This window comes from Aythya marila (genome assembly GCF_965140915.1).
Source record: "Aythya marila genome assembly, chromosome: 2".
Classification (NCBI taxonomy): Eukaryota; Metazoa; Chordata; class Aves; order Anseriformes; family Anatidae; genus Aythya; species Aythya marila.
The window spans coordinates 65,945,244-65,959,141 of record NC_139043.1 but is presented as its reverse complement, the minus strand read 5'-3'; the positions used below and the strand labels follow the sequence as shown (position 1 = coordinate 65,959,141).

The 13,898-nt window shown below is 36.6% G+C and overlaps 1 protein-coding gene across 1 annotated transcript in view; it reads left to right on the top strand.

Moving 5' to 3' along the window:
• SUSD5 (sushi domain containing 5) overlaps window positions 1–8,470 on the top strand; it is a gene marked incomplete at its 5' end in the record, with an annotated part of 42,011 nt that extends 33,541 nt beyond the window's left edge. Inside the window, one exon of the mRNA XM_082754958.1 lies at window positions 7,149–8,470. Within this exon, the coding sequence (XP_082611084.1) occupies window positions 7,149–8,422 (1,274 nt within the window). The 3' untranslated portion in view covers window positions 8,423–8,470. The remainder of the gene's footprint in view (window positions 1–7,148) is intronic.
• Window positions 8,471–13,898: the final 5,428 nt, after the last annotated feature.

The window sequence follows — 13,898 nt, the reverse complement described above, 5'->3', positions numbered from 1 at the left end:
TTTGGGATGCAAATGGGTAATACAATGGTTATCCATCTTTTAAATCCCACGCTTTGTCCACTGGCTTGTGAGGAGCCAGTGTGGCTGAACTTAGGTTTAACTAGCCCTTTCCGGCTGCATGCTACAGCACTCCTGAACTTCTAGCCTTATATGTATGATAAATGCCACTTCATTTTACTAGGTTAGGGAAATTAAAAAAATATTAATAGAGCTGACTGTACCACAGAAGAAGGCTATTGGAGAGTGATAGTAACCTACAGACATACAACTTGGGTTACATTTAGGCAGTGAGGTGGAAAAGTTAAATATATATATATATATATATTAACTTGCCTTAATAAAATGCATAGAATTTTTAAGATGTACCACACTTTCAGGATTTTCTTCGGCAAGCACAACAGTAGCCACTCAGATATTTACCCCTTCAAGATGAATGAAAGTGGATTTTCTTACCAAATAGCTTGACTCAAGGAATGGGACTATTATTAAAAAAAAAAAAAAAAAAAAAAAAAAAGCTCTGGGAAATTATAAAAATAGAATTTCTTTAACTTAAACATAAAAAAAAAAGAGATCTACCTTATATGTGTTAGGTTCTACAACAAATTTTGAAGTTTCCCCTTGTTTAGAGATAAACTAAATAGTACTATGAATTCAAATTTGGATGCCGTCAGGATTCTGCCTACTCATTCTGTTTCTCACATTACTCCTCTCTGTGCATAAAGTTCAGAATTTCTCCAATATTTAAGAATAGTAGTCAGATAGTCTTACAGACTGTTTTTCAGAGAGAGCATCACATCTTTCAGGTGATATTTGTGGTCAGACAGATCCATCTTAAACAAAGGAATGGGCAGTTGTTGAACAACTAAGCAAGCAGAAAGAACATGCTCCTTGGAAACTGGATTGGAGTGAAGCAATCTAAACGGGCTAGAGTCAGCACATCCATTTTAGCACCTATACATTTCTTAATGCCCACGGTCTTGTAAGGAGTTATTTTTACTCATGAATATATACCACCAGGTGGTGGATAATCAGGAGGAAAGGTAGCTCATAGTAGCAATGAGTCACGTCTGTGCACCAGAGAACCAGATATTCAAAACCAACCAATTGGTGTAGAGATACCAAAACCATTTCTGATGTCTTCCTGAATGATTTCAGCTTCCAGAACAGTTATTGCAAACAGCAATTCAGATGATTAAGTGAAATACTGGATAGGGTGTTGGGGGAATATAGAGGAAAAGAAGGGATAAAGAAAATCTACATCTGATAACCCAGTGGGACTGAATCTCCCACAGTGTGCACCAAGCTGACACTTCTTTTTCCTTCACCGTGAAAATGCCAATTTCATCACATGTAGAAATAAAACTGCATTACACCAGAGTAAAAACAGGAAAGAGTCAAGCCATTTAAGTTGTGTGTGTTTCACTGTTTTCCCTGGATAAATAGTCTATTTCCTCTGCTTTGCCTCAGCCTTTCACATAGCCGCAGGGGAGAGAAAAATATTTTTAAAAGAAATAGGAAAATGTGGCTGTAAAATCACAAACATCAACACTGGAACTTGGGAGCAGATGTAACATTGTGGATTATGATTTTAAAAATTATTTATATGTAGATATCATGCTGAGGAGCTGCCTTTGATTAACGCTTTTAAAACACTTCAAGGACCTGGGGTAGAAAACACTATACATGTTCTGTGAATCATTAATTATTTATTCAACCCTCCTGATCACAATTCTTTAAGAAAGGAAGCTTTACAAGAAGACTGAAATGTGTTTTATTGATGATATGGTTCATTATTAAAAATAAATAAATAAATAAAAGAATTTATTGAAGAAGAAAAAAAATAGATTTTAATTAAAAGAAGCCTGATTTACAGTTGACAGATATTTGGGAGCTATAGCAGAGAACAGAATAATTATTAGCTAAGTGCTCCAGGAGACGACATACACAACCATTTTTAAGTGCTTGAAGGCAAAAGAATAACTTCCCCGGCGTGAAGGCTAGTAATGGGACTTAACCCACAATTTATGTCCCTGTTAGCAGAGGAGACCATTTCTGTTCTCACCGGCTGACAACAGAGGAAAGATGATTGTAAAGCCACTACAACAAACATCTAAGAGTTATGTTTAGAGGCCAGTAAGATGATATAGTTCCCTGGTGCCAAATCTGCTTTGGGTGAGCAGCTGGAAATGGGAGGTCATCCTGATGCTTTTACACAAATGCAACAGTATCACAGGGAGAAAACACCCATCAGAGCATTAAAAGAAATCAGGCCTGCTCCTAAAGCTTGTGTGATGATCCTGAGACCATGGGCAAGTCACTATGATATTCTCTGTTACCTTATCCAGCTTATCTGTGAAACACTGATAGTAATTATCCAGCTTCATAAAACTCCTTGAGATGCGCACGTGTTTCAGCTATGTGTTACTGTCCTAGCCAGTAACTGCCACATCATGCTGCCCAGCTTTCCAAGCAGAATATCTGACTAAGCATCAGTAATTGGGTTTTCCTTGTGCTTGTCTAAGAGAATTTGGTCTGCTCTGCATTCATAGTTGCACACTCAGAGTAGATTCAGAGTTGAGGACCTATCACCTTACCAGCAGCTAAATATAGCACATGGGTGCTTATTGAAGTAGCTTTACGATCATCTTTCCTCTCTGTTTTCATCCAGTCAGAATAGAAATGGTCCGTTCTGGCACACAGGATGTAAATGTACAACTGTGCAGTTAGAAAATCCATCAATTAAATACAAATATATATATATATATATTATGCATCAATACTTGTAGTTTACAAACCTGACTGATCTTAGGCAAATCCATGTAAAAGCTCTTTTCCTTCCCACCCTTAAAGACAGATGCCAAATTTATAATGTATGCTGTAGCTACTCTGAGATTCCTAGAATAAAGATGTTTTTATACAGTAAAAATGTTTATGGTGATGGTCTACATAGAAACAAGTTTCAATTTCCTGTACTCCAAAAATACTTCCATGAAACATGCAGTGCACTTCATGGTTGTCCAAAATAACAACACTCAAAATAGAGCTAGGATGCCAATATGCTATCTAGAAGAAAAAATAAACTAATCCTAGAGTGTGGAAAACTCTTTGATTTTGCTTGTCTCTATGTTTGGTCACTGTTTTCACATTAAGATGTGAAAGATGAATAAGGATCAAAAGATGAAGGAGATGAAAACTCTTTGAAACTGGATGCTTCCCAAAAAGGACAAAGCTAAATTAAAAGGATTTTAATTTAATTTTAATTTATAATTAATATATAATTTATATATGTATATATGATTTATATATAATTTAATTATAATTAATAAATAATTTAATTAATTTTAATTTAACCTTTTAATTGAGCTTCACATCTTTGACAGCATGCCATTTCAGCATCTGTTGCTGGAAAATGTTCATTTCAGCCTCTGTAATCCCTCAGACAGTGAATCAAAACTCACTGATCCTTCAGTCTGCCAGAGGACAGGAGGGGTAAGATATAACAATGACCAAATATAGAAAGATTTCAGTCTCCAACTAATTAATGTCAGTGTTGGCTCTTCTTAAAACCAGACTTGCCTGGCTGGGAAGGAAGATGTGAACGTTTTTGTAAATCAGTTGCTAGCTGTTTTTAAAATGCATGCAAATAAAGGTTACAACTACTTGGATAAGAGGTTGAGCTGAATCTACTATGGTCACTGCTCTTCAGTTCTGAGGCTGAAATTCATAGAGCTGGAAAGCTCTAGAAAGCACTGATGAGGCGAGCAAAGAAAAGTGTAAATGTTGTGCAATCTGTTCCTGGAAAATCACACTCACAGCTGATTTAAAAGACTGTCATGGTAAAACAAACTCAGTAAATACTAAGTCTAAGCCCCAGCTGAAGGTCTGAGGTCCAGAAGAAAGAATAGACTATTATTATTACTGTGTAAATCGATTCAGGATCATATAAATCAAAGCTTCAGAGTAAGGGGTCTGTAATTTCTTTTGATGGTTAGAGAGCTCAATAGTTGCTTTCATTCTGGCATCCCATAAGCTAACATTAGTTATGTTGATAGTCTTTGCTATAAACTATACAAATAGAGGAGATTGCATACGAAAATACATTATAGCAGCTTTACAACTTGGACCACAATCTGATTGTCAAAAGGAACAAGACTCCCTTATGCAGTGAGAAGCAGTACATAATGAACTTCAATCTCAGGCTCTCTTTAGACTATAATGGGCTTTTTCTTTCCTCAGCTGAGCATTAAGAAAGCACCAATTCATTTCTATACATACAGGATCAGCCCAAAAGACAGCAGGTTTGATGGCTCAGATTGATGAATCAGCAGACTGATGGCTCAACAAACCCGTAATATGTTCTGATAGATGGAGGACTTACACGCTCTTTCCTGATGTGTCTCCACAGGACTTTCTTCTATAGGACTGAAAGTACACTGAAGGAAAGGCACTAAAGGGACAGAGCTTCAAATGTATAAAAAGTGTATTATTGCAGTCATTAATCGTTGACCAATGGTCCACACCAGTCAATCAGATGAATGCTAGCTGCCTATTCATTTTGATAGCCAGATAATAGTTCCAGAGGAAACAACACAAGCACATGAATATAACCCTTGTTCATGGATGTACGTGCGTGCACTAGAACACAATAACAAAAATCCATGTTTCCTCCTCAGCTGAATTACTTTAGTCTGAAAAATAAATGAGTGGCAAAAGTGATTAGAAGTATAGAAAACATAAAGGTTAAGACAGACTGGTGTGATTTATCTCAAAAATGAAACCAATGAACATCACACTTGGTAAGTGGTGAGTTCTCACATTAAGATGTTGCTGTTCAGGTATATCCAGTAGACAGCTATAAGATGTCTTGAATTTTAGTAAAACAGGCATGGCAGATACCAACTTCTAAAAGGGATCTGGATGCTAAGAGGATAAAGTGGCCTGAGACAAAGTTTCTGTGTAAAGACAGCACCAGATAGAAAAATTCCTTGAGAGCAAGACAAGGGAACAAGGTGAGACTAGCATTTGATGGCTATTATAAATGTTACATAGCAATGGCCCACACAGAGTTTCATACATATGTTGTTAAAATGCTTTGGTATTCAGAGGTAGTCATTAGCTAAAGTCTGAAATGTTGTTGGAAAAGGATTTTGAGGTAAATTAGAAAAGTGATAAAGGACACTTTCTGCATTGATAGCAGGATTCCCAGTCTGTTAAATTGTCTTTGAACCATGTGGGATTTTTTTTTCCTACTTTGGAGAGGACAAAGAGGATCTAGAGGATTATTCAAGCAGATGAGGAGACCAGGACCAGGAGGGAGAGAGACCCATTGCTGGCCCTGCTGCATCCTGTGCAGACTTCACCATGTGTCCTTGATGCGAGATGAGGGGACCTCCTGAGCACATCCAGTTCTCCAGCACAGTAACTTTCACATAGGTATTAACTCTCTCCAGGCTATGTCATACATCTCAGTTTCCTCAGCATAACTATTTCACTTTATGACAGTCCCAGATGCTATTCCAAGAAAAATACCTTTTGCTAATACTCATTCTGTTCCGGCACCTGGCTTAAGCTGTTCTGGCAAAAAGTAAGCTAGTGTGAGCTGTATCACCACTAAGTGGTTTTTGGTCAGACTGGTTTGACAATATTTCTAATCTTTCTTAAGAGTAGACCAAATATGGCTCTGCCAGAAGTCTGGAAAGGAGTCTCCAAGGAAAATGTGACTCATTCAGAAATTGAGGTGGGCCCCAGATGAAAATGTGATTCAAAATCGGTTGAGTGTAAGAAGACGAAAAAAGATAAGGCTTTATGACTGCATTGTTTTGTAATGCAGCTTCTATTAATTTCTTGTTTCCCATGTCATTCCCAGTTTATTGCTTCGCTGACTTCATAAAAGACTAAAAACTCTCTGAAAAAGAAAAATTATCACCATTAATCAGTTTGCTTTATTTTCCATATCCCAAGGCACTATTTTCTAGGACTTTTAATGCCAGCATAAATCTCAGCAATTATATCAACTTTCTATGGAGTAAAACTGGTGTGAGCTGAAAATCAACCACGTAGTCTAGCTTGGAAAAGTTTTCATTTGGGCTAAGGTTTAGAAGAGTGGAAGAAATATAAGTTACAATGCATTATTTCATTCAAATTCAAACACTTAGTTTCATGCTTTGATTGAAGGCTATTTTACTAAGAGTGGTAGGTCTGGCAAGGCATGGGGAATATTTCTAAATCAAACTCAAACTTTGTGATGAATCCAACTCTCTGTTGCACTCTGTGTTATGGTTTGTTTTGTTTTTTCCTTTTTTATTCTTTCTGTCTCTCTCTCTCTTTTGGTAACATTCAGCTTCTTAAAATAAGAAGCCCAAGAGAAACAGGCAGTATTATCTTGATATCTAGGTGTTAGAGCCAGAGTTCTCTACCCTTGCAGTTGGGGGTTCAAGCTTTCTTTCTTTCTCCAGATGAAGAAAAGCAGAAAGCATTATCAGTTTTGGTGACAGAGGTCTTCCTTGGACAGTTCTGAAAAGCTCTTATGGAATGAGAAATACTACTCTGCTTACTTGGCCCCAAGTGTCCTATCCCTGCAACTCCAAGGTCATTTCAGGAAAATACTGTAATGATGAAAAAGTGAACACTGAGTACTAAGCACAATCCTTCTGTCTGAAAACAGATGAAGTTGCTGTAAAACTTAAAAGGTTTTATCTTTAAAAAAAAGTTCGGTTATTAATTGAATACATTCAAGTATGCATTCCTCTCCACACCTATTTATTGCTTGAAAATAATGAAAATTTGTCCTCAAGTCTGGAAAAGAGTCATGTTAGGGAGAGTAAATGTTTGAGAAAACAATGAGCAACTGAAAGAAACCTCTAAGTAAATCCTCTAACTAAGTTATTTATGTACATTTTAAAATCTGGAAACACAAGTTGTTAGCAGTTAGCATTGACACCTATCATAATTTTTTTTAAAATTCATATTGACTATCAGGCTTATGGAGGAGAATCCCCCTTTCAAATAAACAATAACACTGAATGAAAAATCCTCTCTAAAAATCAGACCTCGTTGCATCTTTCTTTACAGCTGTTTTAACAAATGATTCCATCACTTTTCTGAAGAAATTAAATGTTGGGTTTTATTTTATTTTTTAACTTTTCTAGATGAAACGGAGGCACACATTGACTATGAAGATAATTTTCCTGATGACAGATCAATACCAGTTGTTGAGAATGAACATGCCAATGGCAAAGAGGAAATTGAGCAGGAACAAGAACAGCCTTCCTTCAGTAAGAATTCAGAGGAAAGAAGAACTGTAAGTACCAGAGGGGTTACTCAGGACACAGATACTTCTGAAAAAGGAAGCAGGGTACCAACTGAATCCCCTGTTTCACTCCTAAGCCAAAAAAATTTGTTTTGGTTTTCATCAGAGGCTTTCAGTGAGCCTGAATCAGAGAAAGAGATAGATGATTCTACTAAAGTACAGTTTTCTGAGGGTGATAACTATATTGGAGTGAAGACAGTCTATGATGAACCTGGTGCAAAAATGTTTTATGACAGTGAGGACTTCCCCATTGGACCCATTCTCACAAATGATACAAAGGCAGAGATAGACAGAGTTGCCATTACTGATGAGTCTTGGTTAGATGGCTATCCTGTAACACAAGTGGTAGAGGATGATGAAGAGGAGGGGGATAAAGTTGATGGATCGATGGGAACAGAAGAAGACATTGTCCTCACAACTGACCAACCAAATCATGTTGAAGTTAGAAAATTGGGCAATGGTAGCCCAGTTCCAGAGGAAGGTTTAACACAAATTGTGGCAACAACAACGAGGATAGATGATGAAGGGGCCAAAGAGACACCGGTACCACCTACATCAGTGAGTGGTCTGGAGGACTTCAGTGTGAGCAGAGGTTATGATGATGTTGCATGGGACCACCCAACTACATCTCTGGAAACTGTGACTCAGGAGCCTGGTACAACAATGCTGTTGGACATAAGCAGCCTAAAAACATCCACGTCAGAAACCTCTATGATGGTCAGCCCCTTTGATCATACTACCTATGAAGCAAAAGGAACAACAGCCTACCCAACGCAAGTAGCAACCACGGCACCAGGTCCAAATATCATTACTGACACATCACCCCAGGAATTAGCCGAGCAAGAAAATCTCACCCAGGGCCTTGGAGAAAACCCTGTCCCCACTTCTGAACCTTGTGAGGAAGAGGGTTGCCCCAAGTCAAGTAAAGGTGCTATCATAGCAGTAATTGTGATTCTTCTGTGCTTGTTACTGGTTGCAGCTGTACTGGCTGTGTGTTTTTTCAAAAAACGGCAGCAGAAAAATTCTATCTATAAACTAAATGGAAGGTGTCAACCCAGGCATCACTGCTACCACCACTACCACCACCAACACATTGAAATGCAGAAAGTCTAACCAGGGGTCTTTGGGGAGAGATGCTTGATATCAGAAGAAAAACATATTGATGCTAGAAGGATCACATGACTCTTGGATACTAAAATCCAGCAGTGCAGAAAGCAGAAAAAAACAAAATAAAACAAACAAAACAAAACAAAACAACAAAAAACAAAACAAAACAACAAAAAAAAAACCAACAAATTAAAAGAACACAGAAGACAGAAAAGATTTCATCTGATTGAAATCACAGTTTAGCATATCTGACCTTTCAGAGCTAAATAATATAAATTATGTTTTTATCACAAGAGTCTTTGGGAGACATCAGTAGGGCATGGTTTGCTTGCTAGTGCACCTACAATTTGTTCCTCTTTTACATTTTGCTCCGATTAATTGATTAATTGATTAATTTTTGTGTTACCTGGTTACAATCTAATGGCAGGGCTGGTCAGGCCTCCTTGGTCTATTCTCAGTGGAATGGGGAAAGAAGGAGGAATGGAGGGGAGAAGGATGTTTTTGGAGCAACCACACATTTGCTGTTCGTTCCTTTTTGAGAACCTGACCAAGTTTGTCAGGATAAACCACCATAACAAATTATTGCTTTACATGTCTTTAAAAGAAAACTATTTGCTACCATACTTTAATGGATAGTATTGCAATGATTACTAAGGTACTTTTCTTCAGTGTAATGAATTTAAAAAGCCAAAAGTGTTGGATCGCTATGATATTTTTATGGAAGGTGTTCTTTTAGCCTTAGTGAAGAAGTGCCATTCTTATACTAACCTTTTATAGAAATGATGATGCCTCCCTGGAATTCAGAGAATACTGCAAAGGCCATATTTCCTTTAATGTCAGCAGGAGAGGAGTCAGAGCACCATTGATTTCAGGTGTTATAATGTCATATTACAGAACAGACATTGATGAAGTACCTTACAGGGGAACCTAATCTGAAGCCAGTTGCTTTTCTGAGCATGATAGCTACTGACCAAGATTTTGAGTTGTAATTCACAGCCAGTAGTACGTCTGGCAACCGAAGCTACATGTAATATTTCTGCCATATGAGTTCTGTGAAATGACTGATTTTCACCATTCTGCTCTTTCGTCAGCTGAAGAGGTGTCTGGGATGGGCAACGATTGATGATGGGAAATGGGCAACTGGTTTGAATGCTGCTTTTTGTAGTCTTAAAGGTAAACTTCGGAAAGAGAGAAATTGCATCCACTTGACAAAATGCAAAAAGTTGACTTTTATACTGGGTGTTTGCATGAAAACATAGAGGCTTTTCCAACAGCATGTTCCATGTCAAACAGTTTTGAAAATAATTGTGCATATAGAGGAAGATGGAGGAAGATGTTTTCTAGAATCCCTTCAAACAGTTCTGGTGTGTTTAGTATGAAATATTCTTCCTTAACTTTCTGAATGAAAAGGAGAAAGACTGACAACTCTGAATAATCTGCAGGTCAGAAATGAATTCATCTGCCACTATGTTGTACAACCTTAGCCAAAATGCTCAAGCAGTTCAACACATCAAAATACTGGAATAATAAAAGGTGACTCGGTGGAGCCCACCCAATTTCATGATCTGCCTTGAGTCACAGTAGCAATCACCTCTAACTCCATGGAAGTTAGTTAACTTTATGAAATGGAGTGCAGAATTTGGCCCGTCAGGCATCAATGCATGCATCCATCAATCAATTCCAATGCTGGTAAGGAAAACAAAGATTTTTTAAACGACAGATACACAATAACTTGGAGAATTTGTCTTCAGCATGTTAAGAGTTAAACATAATTGCCTGGAAAAAGCCACAGTAATTAAAGAACAACAGAAAAACTGTACAGATTTGTAAATACTGTGTTCTCTGACATATGCATGACTACATGCTTTTAATGCATTCTAAAATATTAAATAACCTAGATTTTATGTTGTAAACAATTTTTTTTAATGCAGCAGTTTTTAAAAAACAATGGATTTAGCACTAAGGAACTTTATGGAGACTGTTAACTCAACTAAAATATACTGTGTTTAATCTTATGGAAATATGCTGAAAATGAACACAGGAACATCCATTAAAATATTGTTTAAATGAAAGGTACAAATGTGTGTTACAATTCTGTGAAGTATTATCCAGAATGACAAGTCTTTACTGTTTGTCTCAGGAACTGAACTGTAAAAATGAGGCTCAAAATATAATTCAAACACAAACTGTACAGGGATCTTATTTGAGATGTAGAAATACTTGTTATTCATGAACCAGAAAAAAATGTACATTAACACAATGCTTTGGAGCTATTTAAATAAAAATCAAGTTAAAGAAAAGCGAAAGGAAGCAGCTCTGTGTGCTCTTGTGCAAATCATCCAGTTTACCTACGTATTTATGGAAAAAAAGACAAGTCTGTCACTTGGATAATTCTTGTAGAAGACACTTCGATATTAAAAAATTTGCTGAAAAGTGTTCAGCTTAGGTTGCTATCTCATTTCTGCTCAGAAGAGCATCCATCCCTATGCAGCAGCATCTGCATGTAGTCACGGTTTTATTTTACCAGAATGATTCATGGAGTTCGGGGAAAAAAAAAAAAAAAAAAAAAAAAAAAGAGGGATAAACAGTCCATGAATGATACGTTAGACTTAGACCTCCTTTTGTGTGTGAAACTTGGCTGGTCAAAGACAGTAGGGATGGAGAACAACCAATACAGCACAGTAAATACAAAACCTGAAGATGATAACGCCAAAATACAGGGATGAATTGCTCAGTACAGGCAGTAAGAGCTAGAAGTGACAGATGTGGGTTGAAGTTAGGAAAGCAAAAAGTAAAGGTGGAAATATCAGGCATGATTTTATAATGATATCTATTCATTAAGAGATTGATGTGTTGCCCTGTGATGAAAATAATCTATTACACTCTTTTAGGAAAGCCACGTAGAGCAGGATGGCCAGAGTTAACTCACCAGCACCAAGACTATGATATTCTACCTCTCCTCTCTTTTCCTTTGTCCACAATTACCTATTAGTTGGGCCAGGAGATCAGCTCCTGCTGCATCTGGCACCATCCTGTATGAATTTGCTACCAGGCAGGATGAGAAGTGATGCTGTGAGGAATCATGTTAAAGCTACAGAGAGTCTTCACAGTAGCAAGCCTTTCTCTTGGTTTGGGGTTCCAGACCTTGGAAAAAAAAGGTGTTTGTTCCCCTTTATACAGAAACATTACGATCACAGATCTTATGTGTTTGTTAAGTTCTCAGCCTGAAATCCCCTTCTTTATTTCCATTGTTTTCCTTGTATTTCCTAGATAGGGGATAATATACAGTTTATTGCACTGTACTGGTTTATTGCATACTGTACCTCAAATTTTATTGTGTTGAGGATCTGTTGTTGCAAGCATTGGAATCAGCATAGATTGATTCTTTTTCTTCAGTGAAAATAATTATTTTTTAAATATATATAGTAATTTGTAATGCTAACATAATACTACCTGTGAAAAACCATAATACGTAGCCATGAATGACAATTTTAAAAATTAGCGATAGCAATAAATTATTCAATAGTTGTAAGATTGTTAAACTACAGGATTACCACCAGTTCAGGAAGATACATGAATGTATCAATTTAAGATAAGTTATAGTGAGAATGAGACAAAGGTAAAAAGCCTCAATTTTTCTTCTGTAAAGTTAGTCACATGAAGTTACAGCTCTGACCCCCATATTTCCATTTGAAAGTAAGAAATTTCAATGACTTTGCAAAAGAACTAATCAGTAAAAAGACATATTCATTACTTTTTGCTGCTTAAAAGGCCTGCCTAAAAGCTACATCAAAGGAAAAAAAAAAAGTTAAAAATACTCAAAGAAAACTTAGGAAGTTTCTTTGTACCAAAAAAAAGGGTCAGCATTTATAAACTTAACAAATTCAGAACTCTCTACAGAATTCAGTTTCCATACATCAGTACTCTAAGGAGAGAGAAGAGGGGAGGAAGAAGAGATGGGTGTCTAAACCACTGAATATTTCCTTGCCAAAAATAAATAAATAGGTATCTATTTATTTTAATATTTTTTCCTAGGCACTGAAGAGGACTTAAGATACAAAACGTTGGTTTGCTGGGGTGTGCAACCCAACTTACTTTGGCTATTTCTTACTTAACTTCTTTTTTGTATATAGCTTAAACTCTCCACACTAGGTCATTCAAGTCTTGAGTCACCAGAAAAAAGAAGTTGCTGTTTAAAGTATGGCAGACAACCAAAAGCTCAGACAGCTGCAATGAAAGATTAGTTGTGGGTTTTTCTTACTGCCTTGCTACAAACTGCATCACAGCTCTATGTTCAAACATTATTAAATGGGAATGTTTTCTCTGGCTCCAACTACTTCTCCCCACAGTTTAAGTATTGAATTTTTTTAACTGAAGTATCTTTGGTTTACAGCTCACATTAGAACTTAAAAACATATTTCCATAGTAGCTGGCATATGCAGGCAACTGTTTATTCTCAGTACCAGCCATAATAAACACTTGTACTTTTATAATCCAACAAATCTTTGTCTAAGCACAACTCCGTTTTCAGAGCTGTAAAATTCGCATGCTATTTAAACCATTTTTTCATGAAGACTCTTTAGAAAATGAAATATTTACAAAGTCTTCCTTCCATAAAGACCAGTAATTAACTGAAAAACATGGCAAAATAGGATGGGTATTAATTGCAACAATGTACTGAGAAAAAGCTTTGTAAAGCCAGACACGCTATATGATTTTCAGAGGAATAGATTGTCTTTTAGAAACAAGCTTTTAATTTGATCTAGAATTTATTCTGGCAAGTGTGAAAAAACAGCACATCCTTGGTCGGACGGGATGGGCTTTCCATGTGAATTGAGAACAGCATCTGAGTAACTTTTAAGTTTATATTTTAGCATTCCAAAGCAGTAAAGCTCTAGAAAATGGACCAATTTGAATTCTCTTTTGGCTCATATATTGTCAACAGAATTAATGAAGTTCTGATTGCAGAATCATTACTGTGAATGAAAAAGCCCAGCACTATGTTTGAATTCCTGTTGAATTCGCCAAAATGATCATTCTAAAAGTATTTGTTATTTGAGGTTGACTGTATTGGATATGGGAGTCACCGAGACACATCAAGTATGGAGTCTGAGATACTGTTTTCTCAAAACTGAATCAAACCATACTTTGAGTAGAATTACTACTCCCTTCTTTCTTTTTAATGAATATTGATATTTATGAGGACAAATTATTAAGAACCCACTAACACATGAATAATTACTATCAGTAAAAGCAGGTATTAATGTGAACAAGATTACATACTAGCACAGTCTGTCAGATACATTGATTTCCAACCTGCAATTCTTTTCTCTTGCCCAGGCTTTGGTTCTTTTAAACAAAAATTGTCCTGACAGCCAGCAGTCTTGTCCTTCACATAAACAGATATCCATATACACTTGAGTGCACTATAGCATTTGTGACTCAGTTTAATCTTAAGTTTTCAAGAAAGACCCCATCACAC